At 46.5% G+C, this 18,605-nt stretch overlaps 1 protein-coding gene across 4 annotated transcripts in view; it reads right to left on the reverse strand.

Annotated features, from left to right (window-relative positions):
* Positions 1-18,605, reverse strand: part of ubr3 (ubiquitin protein ligase E3 component n-recognin 3) — a 325,538-nt gene that overhangs the window by 280,410 nt on the left and 26,523 nt on the right. For all 4 annotated transcript variants that reach the window (XM_078228378.1, XM_078228377.1, XM_078228376.1 and 1 more), the window contains exons 3-4: positions 15,218-15,361; positions 13,648-13,688 (exon numbers count right to left, since the gene is read on the reverse strand). In XM_078228378.1, the coding sequence (XP_078084504.1) occupies positions 13,648-13,688; positions 15,218-15,361 (185 nt within the window). The remainder of the gene's footprint in view (positions 1-13,647; positions 13,689-15,217; positions 15,362-18,605) is intronic.

Here is an 18,605-nt window from a genome sequence, read left to right on the forward strand (position 1 = left end):
AACGTCATTTTCGAGCATAAATTAAATTTCTTTTTGCACTTGTGATAATTTTATCCTATAAGGATATTGCTTGATTGGAACAGAACTTCCACATCTACGATTTTCACTATTTATCCCCAAAGATAGTTTTATATGACTGTAATCGCGCTCTCAACTCCTTTGATTCTTGTCTGGGAGGTAACGCAGAATTTCACTTCCTCATTATCCAACTGAATTCAAGGAAAATCACCGAGTCCTTCAACTTCTCTTCCTTTTTATGATTCATTACTACTAATACTTCTTGTTTTTGGTTATCCTCTCCATCCAAGTACTTCCTGAACATATTTATGTGATATGGTTTTTTCCTTCTATCTGGAGTTATCAGATAATCCACTTTACTTAGTTTCTTTACAACTTGGTAAGGCCCGTTAAACTGGCTTTTAACGGCTCATCTGACACTGGCAACAAAACTAACACATTCTCTCCAGCAACAAAGCTACGAATCTTTGCTTTCCTACCTGCTTCTGTCTCCATTACCTGCTGTGATATTTTAAATGCTCTCTCACTAATTCATATGCTCTATTTAATCTTTCCCTGAACTTTAATAAATAGCTCGAGTGTGGTTTCTGAATTCTTACTTATTAACTTCTCCTGAATTAGTCTTAAGTGACATCCTCAGTTCATGACCAAATCAAAGGACTAAACTTTGTTGAGTCATTAGGTACATCTCTAATGGCAAATAATAAGAATGGAATTCCTCTATCCTAGTCTTGTGGATAATCCTGACTATACGGCCTTCTCACAGTCTTTCGAGACTGATACTATCGCTAATGCCCCTTGTGATTCCTGATGATTTAAACTGTTTTTATCCCTCGGCAGTTCATGACTTCCCTCAAGAACTATGACATGAAATTTGAACACTGATCCAACTGTAATTTTTTTGGTAAACTATATCTGGTAAAGAATTTGGTCAATTCCTCTACATTTCTCAATGGTATGCCTTCTGGGAATCTAGTACATACATCCATGATTGTCAGCAAGGGCTGATTTCCACCTTTTGTCTTAGGAGGGGTCCTACACAATCAATGAGAACCTTAGTAAAAGGTTCCTCAAATCCTGATTCAGGAATAAAAGGTTCAGGTTTTATTACTGCTCACGGTTTTCATATCACCAGGCATGTTCAAAAGAACCAGACTACATTTTTATGCAGTCCAGCCTTCTAAATCCATTTCTGTATTTTAGCCTGAGTTTTCATTCCTAAATGCCCTCCTAATGGAACTTAATGAGCTACTCACAGAATTTGCTTACTATATCCAGATGGTATTATTTCCTGATGTTTTTCTGCCTATTTCTTGCCAGCCTGAATATGATATGGTCTCCACTTGCTCAATAAAACATTATAAAATCCTTCCGTGCAGAAGGAGGCCATTCAGCCCATCAAGTCTGCACCAACCACAAACCCACCCAGACCCTATCCTCATAACCCCATGCATTTACCCTAGCTAATCCCCCTGACACTAAGAGGCAATTTAGCATGGCCAATCCACCTAACCCGCACATTTTTGGACTGTGGGAGGAAACTGGAGCACCCGGAGGAAACCCACGCAGACACGGGGAGAATGTGCAAACTCCACACAGACGGTGACCCAAGCCGAAAATCGAACCTGGGTCCCTGGTGCTGTGAGGAAGCAGTGCTAACCACTGTGCCACCATGCCACCCAATATCCTGACGATAGTAGCATTTTGGGTACTTTGCCTCTGCTTCTGAGTAAGCTGTTTGGTACATTTGCTTTATCTTCGGACCTCTTTGCTGTAACTCTATCTATTTCCCTGAGCCGAACACTTCAGCTTCATTCTCAAGTCTCTTTTTTCTGAACAATCTTGTTAAAGTTGGTATCAGCTAACTGCACTTCAGTCCATTTGCCGTGTCTTCTAGACTCCTCCTAATCCTGTCTCAATTTATGCACCTGCGGTCTTGTTATCTTACGGATTGGAAACAAACCAGGATGCTCCAACTGTAACATATCTCTAAATTGCTTTTCCACAGGCTATTCAATTATAGTAGGCATCACCCCACCTGTGACCCAGTTATACCATTTCCTAGATTAAATCAAACCCCCAAAACAGGTTTTACTCCATTGTTCCTACAATCACTTTACTTGTCTTCAAGTTACTTTTCAAATTCACCAATTCAATGGAATTTTCTTTGTTTCTCCATGAATTCCACATTTTAAAATTTCTTGCAAATTCCCTCCGGACAACAAATATCCTTATCCCATAACATTCAGAATTGACTAGCCCCAGTGTCTCTTAAAATTTGAATACCTTTGCCACTTCCACCTTGTAAGATTTATCTGCAAGGGAAAATACTTTTGAGATCTGCAATCTGCCTTTCAATATTCCTTTCACTATGCTGTAATCACATTCTCACACCTTCAATTAATCCCTATGCTTGTTTCTCTGCTTGAACAAATCCTACTGGCTTTTGTTCTAAAGTGTCTGCTTTCCCAGCACCGTTCTTACTCCCAATTAAACCAACAGATTTGCCATATAATTCCCTGCACATTGTAATAAGCCACAAAAAGTCAATGAAAACATTTAAAACATTCCCTTCTACTCTCAGCACATTCCGTCCTAGTCTGAAGTGAAATCTCCTTAGAATCTCCAGCTGCCCCTTCTCTTCCTTGACTGCCAACCTACTTTTCACCTTCCCATTTTCTAACCTTCTCAGGTTTAAAAGAGTGTCGAAAAAGAGATTTTGATCAATGGATCAACTCATAATCACCTGCTAACTCTGCTGCCTCCCTAGCAGTTTTAACCCGTTGTTTCTCCACGTGTTCTTACCACCGAAGGCAGTGAATCGTTAAGTTCTTCCAAAATAATTACTTCTCCAAGAACTTTGTAGGTCCCCTCTATTTTTAATCCCCTTAGGCACCTGTCAACTTTGGGGATAAATTACTTTGTCTGACACTTTCAAATTCAACATAGTTCTAGCCAAATTGTTTTCTTGCATTTCAAAATTTCTGCCTATCTACCTCTGACACTAACTCATACGCATTAGGATAGCTTTCTTCAACGCATCCCCAGATATTTCCTCTGACAGAGATGCATATGCCTCATTAGCTCTACCTACTAATCTACTCTGTCATAGTAGTGTCCATATTGCTTTTGGCGACCTCTTCTGTTTAGATATCTTCTCAAATTAATTAAAGAATGTTGCAATGTGTTTTTCTTCAACTTTGGAAGAGCTTGTATAAATTTAAACATTTCCCCACTAGGCTCTTTCCCGGAAATAAGTCGTTCCTCACTTTCTGATGTCTCTCCATTAATTGTCAGCCTTAAACTGGAATTCTCTCTGTTTTTCCATTTCTTCCATTTCTAACTTGGCCACTTCCAATTCCCTTTCCTGTTCTCTTTGAAATGCTGATTCTCTTTTCTCTCTTTCGGTTTCTCTCACCTCCAATTCAAGCTTTCACCTTTTTTCCTATCTCTTTCAATATCTAATTGCTTCCTTTGGACAGGATCCTAGCCAATTCAAGTGACTCCCGCTTTGGAGAACTTCATCCCTCAGGTACCCCTTCCAATTTCAAATGATATGTTATAACTTCAATTATGTCCGATTTCCTTATCCCTGCAGGAAATGCTAATTGTCTGCCACCCCTGTTAACTTAGCTATATTTACCGTTTATAAGCCCTCCAAGGTTATATTTTCCATTCCAACAGAAGTCTTAGCAATTGCCAAAGACATTTTGCAGTCTCCCACTTTAAAATCTCTCAATACCTCTCCTGGTTCAACATTCCTCTCAGCCTTGTTGCCTTTAAATTCACCAATTCCAAGCCAATCAAGGAATATGGGGAGAAGTAGGGGAGATCCTAAATGAATACTTTGCGTCGGTATTCACAAAGGAGGGGGATGTGTTGACTGGGAGTGTCTCGGAGTGGAGTGTTGACCCGTTAGAGAAAATCTCCATTACAAGGGAGGAAGTGTTAGGTTTTCTAGGGAATATAAAGACTGACAAATCCCCAGGGCCTGATGGAATCTATCCAAGACTGCTCAGGGAGACGAGAGATGAAATCGCTGGGCCTCTGACGCAAATCTTTGTCTCGTCACTGGACGCAGGTGAGGTCCCAGAGGATTGGAGGATAACTAATGTGGTCCCGTTATTTAAGAAGGGTAGGAAGGATAACCCGGGAAATTATAGGCCGGTGAGCTTGACGTCCGTGGTAGGGAAGTTGTTGGAGAAGATTCTTAGAGATAGGATGTATGCGCATTTAGAAAGGAATAAACTCATTAACGAAAGTCAGCATGGTTTTGTGAGAGGGAGGTCCTGCCTCACTAACCTGGTGGAGTTTTTTGAAGAAGTGACTAGAATGGTTGACGAGGGAAGGGCCGTGGATGTCGTCAATATGGACTTTAGTAAAGCGTTTGACAAAGTCCCTCATGGTAGGTTTGTGCAAAAGGTTGGATCTCATGGGATAAAGGGGGAGGTGGCTAGATGGGTGGAGAACTGGCTTGGTCACAGAAGACAGAGGGTGGTAGTGGAAGGGTCTTTTTCCGGCTGGATGCCTGTGACTAGTGGTGTTCCGCAGGGCTCTGTATTGGGACCTTTGCTGTTTGTGATTTATATAAACGATCTGGAAGGTGTAACTGGGGTGACCAGTAAGTTTGCGGACGACACAAAAATGGCTGGACTTGCAGATAGTGAGGAACATTGTCAGAGGCTACAGAAGGATATAGATAGGCTGGAAATTTGGGCAAAGAAATGGCAGATGGAGTTCAATCCTGATAAATGCGAAGTGATGCATTTTGGTAGAACTAACATGGGGGGAGCTATACGATAAATGGCAGAACCATAAAGGGTGTAGATACGCAGAGGGACCTGGGTGTGCAAGTCCACAGATCCTTGAAGGTGACGTCACAGGTGGAGAAGGTAGTGAATAAGGCATATGGCATGCTTGCCTTTATAGGACGGGGCATAGAGTATAAAAGTTGGGGTCTGATGTTATGGTTGTATAGAACGTTGGTTCGGCCGCATTTGGAATACTGCGCCCAGTTCTGGTCGCCACACTACCAGAAGGACGTGGAGGCTTTAGAGAGAGTGCAGAGGAGGTTTACCAGGATGTTGCCTGGTATGGAAGGGCTTAGTTATGAGGAGAGATTGGGTAAACTGGGGTTGTTCTCACTGGAAAGACAGAGGATGAGGGGTGACCTAATAGAGGTGTATAAAATTATGAACGGCATAGATAGGGTGAACGGTGGGAAGCTTTTTCCCAGGTCGGTGGTGACATTCACGAGGGGTCATAGGTTCAAGGTGAGGGGGGGGAGGTTTAACACGGATATCAGAAGGACGTATTTTACACAGAGGGTGGTTGGGGCCTGGAATGCGCTGCCGGGCAAGGTGGTGGAGGCAGACACACTGGGAATGTTTAAGACTTATCTAGATAGCCACATGAATGGAGTGGGAATGGAGGGATACAAAAGAATGGTCTAGTTGGGACCAGGGAGCGGCGCGGGCTTGGAGGGCCGAAGGGCCTGTTCCTGTGCTGTATTGTTCTTTGTTATTCTTTTAATATTGCACGAAGAGCCCCAAATTTTGTTAGGGCACGGGTGATGGTAAATGCCATGCTGCTCAAATACCAGCAGAGAAATCTGAAACAACTGCCTCTTTTTTTTTGCAATTTGTACAGTATGTAGAGAGGTTTGGAAATCCAGAAATTATGTCCCTAACTACTTGTAATGATTTTATAGTAAAGTGAATGTTTATTAATAGGGGAAAAATGAAGTGAAATAGAATTGCATTTAAACATAACAAAAGCTTCACACAGTACCAATGCTTTAAGAAAGTTCCACACAATATTCATTTAACTACCTTCAGAGATGACCTTCCCTATATCTGTTCAGCAACACTTTATAGATTTAAAAATCTATAAAAGTCCAGTAATGTTTAACCACACAGAGCCTTTAATTTCTCTTGGGATGCCCTCTGAACTATGATTCCTGATTTCTGCTGGAATCTAAAAAGAGCCACCTCTATAGGTTTCAGTATCTCCTTAAATATATTATTTCCCTTTGATCTCTCCATTGCATCACTCAGTCTCTTTAGAAATGTTTTCGTATTGAAAAAAAGTAAACTCACTCTATCCATACTTTACCAATGTCACCTTTCTTTGACCATACAAACATTTGAATCATGACAAACCATACAAATCTATTGCTGTTCTGTAAACATCCTTATTAAACTAAATTATGCAAACATCTGTTTGAAATATGTCGAGGCTTATTACCATATCAAACCCACAGTTTAGATTCACAGTCACTCTGTCCCTTGCTTTAATTAGCACTCACATATCACAACAGTTTAAAAAATGACAAGAATATTACAAACAGAAAGATATTACAATTTTATTGGGTTTTCCTGACACAAGTAACATCCCAGAAATAGTTGTTAATCAGGAAATGAAATAGAGGGAGGAACCTAAGAAAAATTACCATCACCGGGGAAGTGGTACTGAGCAAATTGTTGGAGCTGTGGGCTGACAACTGTGTGGCCTGGCACTCGGCTCCTCCCTCTGCGACTGAATCCTGAACTTCCTAACCCACAGACCGCAATCAGTGAGAATAGGCAACAACACCTCCTTCATGATCATCCTCAACACCAGTGCCTCACAAGGCTGCGTCCTCAGCCCCTTTCTATACTCCTTATATACCTAGGACTATGTGGCCAAATTCCTCTCCAACTCGATTTTCAAGTTTGTTGATGACATCATCATAGTGGGTCGGATCTCAAATAATGATGAGACAGAGTACAGGAATGAGATAGAGAATCTGGTGAACTGGTGCGACGACAATAATCTCTCTCAATTTCAACAAAACGAAGGAGCTAGTCATCGACTTCAGGAAGCGTAGTGGAGGACATGCCCATCTACATCAATGGGGTCGAAGTAAAAATGGTCGAGAGCTTCAAGTTTTCAAGTGTCCAGATCACCAACAACCCGTCCTGATCCCTCCACGCCAACGCTACAGTTAAGAAAGCCCACCAACATCTCTACTTTCTCAGACAACGAAGGAAATTTGGCATGTCAGCCACAACTCTCACCAACTTTTACAGATGTACCATAGAAAACATTCTTTCTGGTTGTATCACAGCTTGGTATGGCTCCTGCACTGTCCAAGACCGCAAAAAATTAAAAGAGTCGTGAACGAAGCCCAATCCATCATTCAAACTTGCCTCCTATCCATTCCCACTGCCTCAGAAAAACAGCCAGCATTATTAAGGACCCCACACACCCCGGACATACTTTCTTCCACCGGGAAAAAGATACAAAAGTCTGAGGACACATATCAACCGGCTCCAAAACAGCTTCTTCCCTGCTGCCATCAGACTTTTGAATGGACCTACCTCACATTAAGCTGATCTTTCTCTACACCCTAGCTATGATTGTAATACTACATTCTGCACTCTCTCTTTTCCTTCTCTATATATGGTATGTTTTATCTGTATAACACGCAAGAAACAATATTTTTCCCTGTATACTAATACATATGACAATAATAAATCAAATCAGATAAAATCAAAACACGTCCCTAGATCCTGATGGACTTCATGCCAGGTCTTAAAAGAGCTAGCTAGTGAGATAGTTGGTGCATTGGTTTTAAATTTCCTAGATTTGGGGGGTGTTCGAGTGGATTGAAAAATAGCAAATGTAATTATTCAGAAAGGGAGGGAGACAGAAAGCAGGTAACTGTAGGTCAGTTAGCTTCACATCTGCCATAGGGAAAATATTGGAAGCTATTATCAAATATGCTTCGGTTCATACTGCATTGGTGAGACCACATCTGGAGTACCATGTACTATGTTGGTCTCCTTACTTAATGATGTAAATGTGTTTGGAAGCAGCTCAGAGGAGGTTTACCAGACTAATACCTGGAATGGGCGAATTGTCTTAAAAGGAAAGTTTGGACAAACTAGACTTATATTCACTGGAGTTTAGAAGAGTAACAGGCAACTTGATAAAAGCATACAAGATCCTGACAGGTCTTGATAGGGTGATGTTACCTCTGTGGGAGAATCTAGAACGAGGGGTCATTGTTTAAAAATAAGAGGTCACCCATTTGAGACAGAGATTAGGAGAAATCTTTTCTCTAAGAGCATTGTGAGTCTTTAGAACTCTCTTCATCAAAAGGTGGTGGGAGCAGAGTCTTTGAATATTTTTAAGGCAGAGGTACATAGATTCTTGATAAGCAAATGGGTGAAAGGTTATAGCAAGCTTAGGCAGGAATGTGGAGTTCAGCTTACAATCAGATCAGCCATGATCTTACTGAATGGTGGGGCAGGCTCGAGTATGTAAATATTAATTCACTTGTTAAGTACTTTCGGGTCGCATGAATGAATGGAAAGCACAATGCTTCTTGTTACATTACATCTTTCATTTTCACGTATGTGTTTTCAACCTAAATTATCTCCACTAATATAAATTTGACATCACTTTCACATGCAGGAAGAACTGACAACTTGCATTATACTTCTAGAACACTCTAAGCTGTTATTTTTGTTTATATACCTATGGTAAACTGTAATATAAGTTCATAATAACCTTTCAATTAAATAATCAAGTTATAAATGTTTTAATAACATATACATGCTTTAGGGAAAAAATAGACCTGGAGGTTTACACACCAACAATATTCATTCAGTTCTATTCAGGGAACCTGATGACAAAATAATGTTTTATAATTTATTGGAGTAAGCAGTATATCTCGTCACCTATTTGAAATTGAGCCTGCCCAAAGAGAGTTAAAAGACAACCATCATTTGATTATCACAGGGTTGAAGTCAACAACAGGCAATTTCTAAATGATTTCTGATGAAAAGTCATCTCAACCAGAAAAGTTAACTCTGTTTTTCACCACAGATACTGGCTGACCTGCTGAGTATTTCCAGCATTTTTTAAATTTCAGATTCCAGCATCCACGGTATTTTGCTTTGTATAATTGACTTCTAATTCTTGTTATAAATTATGAAGAATTAGGACTGACTTATTGCAGGTGTTCCCAAACTGGGGTCAGTGAAGGGTCTCCAGGGGATCCGGGAAGCTGGTGCCTCCCAGGTGACCAATAAATACCAATTCGAATATGCAAAATTTTAAAAGATTTAAATGAAATGGGCCAATCAGAACAAGAACCCTCGGAGCACTGGATGCTGATAGGCTGACACAGTGTCAAGAGGTCTTGCACTGATTGGCCCATTGGACAGAATAGCCTGCGGCCAAAAGCAAGGCTGAGGCAAGGCAGGAGCTGAACTGATCAGAAGTTGGGCAGTGGCGACAAGGAGAGGCTGCGCATGACCTATAGGTGGTGGTAGCAGGGCCAGGGTCTTGGGAAAGGAGCTGGTGTGATTCACCTCGGGATTGGTGTGGGATTCTGGCCTCAGAGTGCGTGAGGATGTGACTGTATCTGTCTGTGTGTGAATGTGAGAGTCGCGCGCGCGAACCTGCGAGGCGCGAGGGGCGCACGCGAACCTGCGAGGCGCGAGGGGCGCACGCGAACCTGCGAGGCGCGAGGGGCGCACGCGAACCTGCGAGGCGCGCGCGCGAAACTGCGAGGGGCGCACACGCGAACCTGCGAGGCACGAGGGGTGCACGCGCGAACCTGCGAGGCGCGAGGGGCGCGTGCGCGAACCTGCGAGGCACGAGGGGAGCGCGCGCGAACCTGCGAGGCACGAGGGGAGCGCGCGCGAACCTGCGAGGCACGAGGGGAGCGGGCGCAAACCTGCGAGGCGCGAGCGAGCGAACCTGCGAGGGGCGCGCGCGCGAACCTGCGAGGCGTGCGCGCGAACCTGCGAGGCACGCGCGTGAACATGTAAGGCGCGCGCACGCGAACCTGCGAAACGCGCGCACGAACCTGCGAGGCGCAAGCGCAAACCTGTGAGGCGCGCGCGCAAACCTGCGAGGTGCGAGGGGCGCGCGCGAACCTGCGAGGTGCGAGGGGCGCGCGTGAACCTGCGAGGTGCGAGGGGCGCGCGTGAACCTGCGAGGTGCAAGGGGCGCGCGCGAACCTGCGAGGGGCGCGCGTGAACCTGCAAGGCGCGAGAGGTGCGCGCGAACATGTGAGGCGCAAGGGGCGCGCGCGAACCTGCGAGGCGTGAGGGGCACGTGCGAACCTGCGAGGCGCGAGGGGAGCGCGTGAACCTGTGAGGCGTGCGCGCGAACCTGCGAGGCGTGAGGGGCGCGCGCACGAACCGGAGAGGCGCGAGGGGCGCTCCGGCGCACGAAACTGAGGGGCGCGAGGCGCGCGCGAACCTGAGAGGCGTGAAGGGCGCGCAAGAACCTGAGAGGGGCGAGCCAGCGTGCGAACCTGAGAGGCGCGAGAGGCGCGCCGGCACGCGAATCTGAGGGGCACGCCGGCGCACGAACCTGAGCGGCACGAACCTGAGGAGGGCGAGGGGCACGCGAACCCGAGGGGCACACGCGGGCGCGAACCTCAGGGGCGCGCGCCGTCGCGAACCTGAGGGGCACGTGTGGGCGCAAACCTGAGGGGTGCAAGGGCGCGCATGGGCACAAACTAGAGAGGCCCGTGGGCACGAACCAGAGGGGCGCGAGGGGCGAGCACAAACTAGAGAGGCCCGTGGGCACGAACTGAGGAGCACGACGGGCGAGCGCGGGCAAACCTGAGGAGCGTGCGCGCAAACCTGAGGGGCAGGAGGGGCACACATGGGCGCGCGGACATGAGGTTCGGGGACCCACGCGCGCACATCGCCCCCCTCAGGTTCGCGCGTGTGGACGCGAGGGGCAGGCGAACCTGCGGGGTTGCGCCCGCGCTCGAACCTGAGGGTGGGGGGACAGCGCGCGTGTGCGAACCTGAGGGGTGTAGGGGGCGCGCAAACCAGAGGGGCGTGCGAACCAGAGGGGCGCGTGGACCTGCGGGTCGCGAGGGGCACGCGCACGGACCTGCGGGGCGCGAGGGGCCCGCGCCAGGACTTGGGGGGGGGGGGGGGGCGGGGGCGCAAGCCTGAGGGGTGCGCAAGCCATGGGGCGCGCAAGCCTGAGGGGCGCGCAAACCCGAGGGGCACGCGCGGGCGTGTGAATCCGAGGGGCGCGAGGGGCACGCGCGGGCTTGCGAACCTGAGGGGCGCGAGGGGCACGCGAACCCAAGGGATACGCGAACCCGAGGGGCGCGAGGGGCACGCGCAGGCTTGAGAACCTGAGAGGCGCATGTACCTGAGGGGCACGAGGGGCGTGTATGCGAACCCGAGGGGTGCGAGGGGCGGGCGCGTGTACCTGAGGGGCGCGGGGGGGGGCGGGCGTGCAAACCTGACAGGCGCTGGGGGGCGGGCGCGCGAACCTGAGTGACGTGAGGGGCGCGCACGCGAACCCGAAGGACGCGAACAAGAGGGGCGCACGCGGGTTCCCCGAACCTGAGGGACGCAAACATGAGGGGGGCGAGGGACACGTGAACCCGAGGGGCGCAAGCAGGCGCGAACACGAGGGGTGTGCGCGGTCGCGACCCCATGTGGGACGTGCTGGCGCGAACCCGAGGGGCACGTGCTGGAGCGAACCGGAGGGGCACGTGCGGGCGCGAACCCGAGGGGCACGTGCGGTCGCGAACCCGAGGGGCACGTGCGGGCGCGAACCCGAGGGGCACGTGCGGGCGCGAACCCGAAGGGCACGTGCGGGCGCGAACCCGAGGGGCACGTGCGGGCGCGAACCCGAGGGGCACGTGCGGGCGCGAACCCGAGGGGCACGTGCGGGCGCGAACCCGAGGGGCACGTGCGGGCGCGAACGCGAGGGGCACGTGCGGGCGCGAACCCGAGGGGCACGTGCGGGCGCGAACCCGAGGGGCACGTGCGGGCGCGAACCCGAGGGGCACGTGCGGGCGCGAACCCGAGGGGCACGTGCGGGCGCGAACCCGAGGGGCACGTGCGGGCGCGAACCCGAGGGGCACGTGCGGGCGCGAACCCGAGGGGCACGTGCGGGCGTGAACCCGAGGGACACGTGCGGGCGCGAACCCGAGGGGCACGTGCGGGCGTGAACCCGAGGGGCACGTGCAGGCGCGAACCTGAGGGGTGCAAGGGCTCGCGCAGGCACAAACTAGAGGGGCGCGAACAAGAGGGGCTCGAGGGGCGAATGCGCGCGAACTGAGGAGCACGACGGGTGAGCGCGTGCAAACCTGAGGGGCGCGAGGGGCACACGTGGGCGCACGGACATGAGGTTCGGGGAACCCGCGCACCTTGCACCCCTCAGGTCCACGCCCATGCGCACCCTTCGGGTGCTCGTGCGCGCGCCCCTCAACTTCGCGCGCGTGAACCTGAGGGACGCGGGCATGCGAATCTGAGGGGCGCGTGAAGCAGAGGGACGCGAGCGGCGCAAGGGGCCACGTAGCTGTGGGGCGCGAGGGCGCGAACCCGAGACGGGGACGCGCGGGCGCGAACCCGAGACGGGGACGCGCGGGCGCGAACCCGAGACAGGGACGCGCGGGCGCGAACCCGAGACGGGGACGCGCGGGCGCGAACCCGAGACGGGGACGCGCGGGCGCGAACCCGAGACGGGGACGCGCGGGCGCGAACCCGAGACGGGGACGCGCGGGCGCGAACCCGAGACGGGGACGCGCGGGCGCGAACCCGAGACGGGGACGCGCGGGCGCGAACCCGAGACGGGGGCGCGCGGGCGCGAACCCGAGACGGGGGCGCGCGGGCGCGAACCCGAGACGGGGACGTGCGGCCGTGAACCCGAGACGGGGACGCGTGGGCGCGAACCACAGAGACGGGACGCGTGGGCGTGAACCAGAGACGGGGACGCACGGGCGCGAACCCGAGACGTGGACGCGCGGGCGCGAACCACAGAGACGTGCGCATGAGATACGAGTGTGAATGTGAAACAGAGATGTGTGCATGTGTGTGTGTGCACGAGAGACACAGAATCAAATCCAGCGTCATTTCTCCTATTCAAAATGACAAAATGTTTATACTTATAGTCAAAGAACATTTTAATTATTACCAGAGAAAAGGCTGGAAAAGAAACTTGTTTCCATTGGATTTTCGTGTTTGCACTTATTTCATGGCAACGAAGGGAACACAGACACAATGAGAATGCTTGGGGTTCCCCAATGCTCTTGGTAGGTCACTCGAGGTTCTGTGACTCGAAAGATTTGGGGAACCCTAACCGAATGGATTGCTTTACCCATAACTACCTTGTGAATGATAAACTAAATAGAAACTACCTGGATGCATCTTCCATGTAGTTCACATAAAATTAGATATTAATAGGATGAAAATCCAGAAAATATTATGCTAATGTTTCATAAACAGATTGACTAAAGCAGTGAGACATTTTTTCATTTCCGAAAAAGATTATCCTGTGGCCTAGATTACCTACTTAGGTGATGATTTTTGCTAACCCAAGGACAATCTTGTGCCTCCATACCAGCTAAAACAGGACTAAAAATTTAAATCAAAGAACAAAGAAAATTACAGCACAGGAACAGGCCCTTCAGCCCTCCCAGCCTGCACTGACCGTGCTGCTCGTGTGAACTAAAACCTCCACATCATTTCCAGATAAGTCAATCATCATAAAAGGGAGATATTCATCATACTAGACCGAATTTGAATATAGGTTTTGATGATAAATTAACTGAACTGTTTCATCAATTCCCAGTTTTTATATTTAAACTACCTCATCAGAAGAGTCCATTTGTCCTGTTCCTGCTGTTGCACCTTTTAAGATAAAAAGAAACATACCAAACCATTAGTTGAATTGCTGATGAGGGAAAAATAGCAACCCAATATAGGATTTAAAAAATCTAAACATGATTATTTCATCACTTTTGAGAAGAATAATCTTTAATAAACTGGAATGTATTTTAAGAACACTAGTGTTCAGTAGCCATCAAAATTCTTACTAACAGCATAGGTTTGTGGTTTGTGTAGTCCCACATCGGAGGACAGGAATTCCAGCTTCAAATAACATAAAATTAAATACCACTGTCAAAAATAAGAAAACGATTAGAATAATTTATTTATTGCTAACTTGGGATACTGCAAACAAAGATAATGCTTCAAATGTGTACATGAATCAACTTGGCTCAGTTAACAGGAATTTTGCATCTAAATTAGAAAAATTTGGATTCAAGTCGCATTCAAAGACTTCATGACATAATTAGACTGACATTCTGCTGCTATACTGAAAGTGTGAGATATTAAATTTGATGACATATTAAAATTAGATTTTATCTGGTTGTTCAAGGAGGGCATTAGAAAACCTTCCCCAAGTGCTGGCCTATATTCCAACATCAAAAACAGATAATTGTTTTTACTGCATGAACCTCAAGAGTTATGCAAATTAAACTACAATCTACAAACTACAAGAACAAAAACAAATTTTTCCAATTTCACCCTTTCACCGTAAATCACTTACGGTGAACAATAAAATGGCAACCAACTAGCCTTCACAACCTCAACAAACTTATTCTCTGCGAAGTTCCAATGCAGTTATCTACTAGATATGACTAAGATGTTTCTTGTTGACATTAAACATAAAAACCAGTTCTTTTAAGCATCAGTTCAGCATATGAACTAAAGCAAAAGAGTCTGGAGTAAACTGAAACATCATGTCCTGAACAAGTAGATTCACAAAGAAGATTTCCTCTATTTCAGGTGATCAAGATTAGAGCACCAAATAAGGCGTACACAAAGAGTAATTTCAAGAGACAAGCAATTAATGCAAGTTGAAGTTGATCCAATAAAATTAGTTATAAAACTTTATATTAAAATTAGTCTCTGCTCCAAAACAATAAAGTTTAGAAATTCTTCTTGTACTCAGAACAACACAATTCATGAAATATTTAATCGAATTACAATACAGGGGAATAGTGAATCCTCCTTGTTGCTTTGAAGTCCAAACTGAAGTAATGGAATATAAAAATTTTTTACAACTAAGCTGAAGACACAGAAATTGCCCTTAAAGGGCAATTCTGAAAGAAGGGAATTCTGATTTTTTTTTTTAAATGTCCTCTTTGACGGGCCAGCAACATTAATGGCAGTCATCTGTGACACTTGCTGCCCAATTCACCTAGTCATAAGTGACATTCCTTTTTCGAGAGACATCTACTGAGGCATCAGGCTATTCAACCAAAAACAGAGACATAGGCATATCTTATAGAAAATAAAGGAGACATTTATACATTTCACAATAACATCCATCTCTATAATATTTTGTGATTCAACATTGTCAAACCTTCACTTACCCAAAATAGTTACATTACTTGCTCCCGCCATTTGATCTAGTACTGATGTCACAGAGCGTTCCTCAGAAGAAACTAGACCAGAGCCTTTTAATGCTGTCAGATACTTTTCATAATTTTTCTTTGCATACGTCTTTTCTCCAGTGCCTTAAGAGGAAATAAAAGATCTTTCAGCCAAATAAAACTTGAGTATCAAAAAAAGTTCAAAAGACTCACACTGCAGACCTAATGGCAACATTCAGTGCTGTATTAATAACTGGATCTCATCCACCATACATCATACTGGCTCTATGTACAGTATTCAGTTGAACAAACTACTCTATCAAACCCATAGAGGAGTTTCTGGCATCTACTAAATTGTCACAACATAAAATTTATAACAAGGAAACAGGCCTCCAATCTGTTGTCTTAATCCCCTAAACCTGCCCTATAGCCAAATCCTTTATTCTCTCTCCAACTACCCATCTTCCTGGCTTTAAATGCTGGAAGTGTCACTGCCTCAAGCTCATAGATTCCTCAGCCTCTCAGCCCACAGTGTAATAAAACAGTTGGCCAGCTCTTTATCCTAAATGTCATACATTTAATCTTGTATCTATGTCCCATTTTTCTAGGCTCTATCCTCTCACCATAGTCAATGGAAACATTCATCTCACAACTTCATAATTTTAAATCCTTTTATCAAATCACACTAGAATCTCCTCTATTTTGAAGTCATTTTTCATATTTGCATTTTCTCTTAACAGACGGCACAAATATCGCCAGCCTTTTCTTCCCCCAAAGTTTCAAGACCTACCCACCACACTTCCCTACCACTGCTGGAATCCAACTGTCTCTCGCCAAGAACTTCTCCCATTATCTAACATCCCAGGATCTATCAAACTGTTCTCAACTCTTGGGACTTGACTCAAAACACAGCTATACTGAGATCCCATCATAGAATCATAGAAACCCTACAGTGCAGAAGGAGGCCATTCGGCCCATCGAGTCTGCACCGACCACAATCCCACCCAGACCCTACCCCCATATCCCTACATATTTACCCGCTAATCCCTCTAACCTACGCATCTCAGGACTCTAAGGGGCAATTTTTTTTAGCATGGCCAATCAACCTAACCCGCACATCTTTGGACTGTGGGAGGAAACCGAAGCACCCGGAGGAAACCACGCAGACACAACGAGAATGTGCAAACTCCACACAGACAGTGACCCAAGCCGGGAATCGAACCCAGGTCCCTGAAGCAGCAGTGCTAACCACTGTGCTACCGTGTGATAATAGGCTGCTATTATCATTTTTAATGCTGAGAAATCAATATCCTAATGAAGCTGCATGTATTTCACATTATGTGGAGATGCCGGCGTTGGACTGGGGTAAACACAGTAAGAGTTTTAACAACACCAGGTTAAAGTCCAACAGGTTTATTTAGTAGCAAATGCCATTAGCTTTCGGAGCGCTGCTCCTTCGTCAGGTGGAGTGAATATCTGCCCTCAAACAGGGCATACAGAGACACAAAATCAAGTTACAGAATACTGATTAGAATGCGAATCTCTACAGCCAACCAGGTCTTAAAGATACAGACAATGTGAGTGGAGGGAGCATTAAGCACAGGTTAAAGAGATGTGTATTGTCTCCAGACAGGACAGCCAGTGAGATTCTGCAAGTCCAGGAGGCAAGCTGTGGGGGTTACTGATAGTGTGACATAAACCCAAGATCCCGGTTTAGGCCGTCCTCATGTGTGCGGAACTTGGCTATCAGTTTCTGCTCAGCGACTCCACTCACACTGTCTGTATCTTTAAGACCTGGTTGGCTGTAGAGATTCGCATTCTAATCAGTATTCTATAACTTGATTTTGTGTCTCTGTATGCCCTGTTTGAGAGCAGATATCCACTCCATCCGACGAAGGAGCAGCGCTCCGAAAGCTAATGACATTTTCTACCAAATAAACCTGTTGGACTTTAACCTGGTGTTGTTAAAACTCTTACTGTGTATTTCACATTGGCAGACACATTTGGTCTGCACATTACCTCCCATAATTACTCTCATGTCAGCTTATTACTATTTTAAATCTTACATCGCCATTTATAATAAAGGCTGCCCTTACAAACTTGTCAGCCTACAAATCCACAACTGGCTAGTGGATGATGCTTTTACCCTACAATCACTCAACATGCTTGTGTTGGCTTTTTTCATCATTCCTCAGAAACTGAAATCTCTCATCCAAAAGATGGACTTGAAAAGAAATCACAACCACCCAATTAAATGTATCCACTGAATTGTCATTTATTATTTTTAATGTTGTCATTGAGGTTTTTACTTGAAGGCCCATCATCCACAAAATGTCTCAGCTTGGACTTGGTATCTCTTCACAGGGCTGTGTTGCTATCTGAGCTTGGGAATTGATATTGCTGCCCAGAGCTGTGTTGCTATGGGCTAAATTTGAAAAGAGCACGCTAACCAGGGGCAATATATCCAACTCCCCAGGATGCAGCAGTACAGTTCAGTCAATTGCAGTGATGGAATATTTTCCTTGAACTTCTTGAAGTTTCTGCTCAGTTATTCGTTCAAAATTATCTCAAACAAAAATGCTGGAGGACAAATTTCAAGGAAACTTTATTCAGATCATGCAATTTTTTTTTAAAAACAAGGCTATTTCTAAGATATTAGTAACAGGACAGACTACTGTTTATGTGCCTGTTGTATTTTTTGTTTGGTGTTGATGTCACTCCCCAAACATTGCAGTATCCAGTGCACAGAGCTTCACCATCCAGCTCAGAATTCCCAAATACCAGCCCAGTATTACTTTAGCCCGATTGTCAAGGAGGTGATATCTAGTCTCAGCAAGCAGACTTAGCTCAATCCTTTAATAGCAGACAAGAGGAGAAGCTAAAGCCAGTAACGTTACCAATCTTTACTATCATCTTTAGCTATACCTTTTTTATTTGATGAGAGACAGACATCATTGGCAAGGCCAGCATTTATTGCCTAACCCTGTTACTGGAATGGTAACCTGCCTTGAGGTTGCTGCAGTCCATATGATGCAGGTACACCCACAGTGCTGTTAGAGAGGGAGGTCCAGGATTTTTACCCAGAGACAATGAAGGAGCAGCAATAAATTTCCAAGTCACAATGATGTTTGTCTCAAGAGGACCACTTACAGGTGCTGGCGTTCCGAAGCGCCTGCTGTCTAGGTTTCTCTAGGATTTGGCGGTTCTGTCAATGGAGGTTTGGGAGTTACAGCAGTGTATGTGGTGTATGGTGCACCAATGGTGGAGGAATATTTAAGTTGGTGGATGGGAAGCCAATCAAGTGGGTTGCTTTACCCTGGATGCTGTTGAGTTTCAAGTGATGTAGGAACTGCTTTCATCCAAGCAAGAACATGAAAAAGCAGGAGTA

The sequence above is a fragment of the Mustelus asterias genome, chromosome 14 (assembly GCF_964213995.1).
Source record: "Mustelus asterias chromosome 14, sMusAst1.hap1.1, whole genome shotgun sequence".
Classification (NCBI taxonomy): domain Eukaryota; kingdom Metazoa; phylum Chordata; class Chondrichthyes; order Carcharhiniformes; family Triakidae; genus Mustelus; species Mustelus asterias.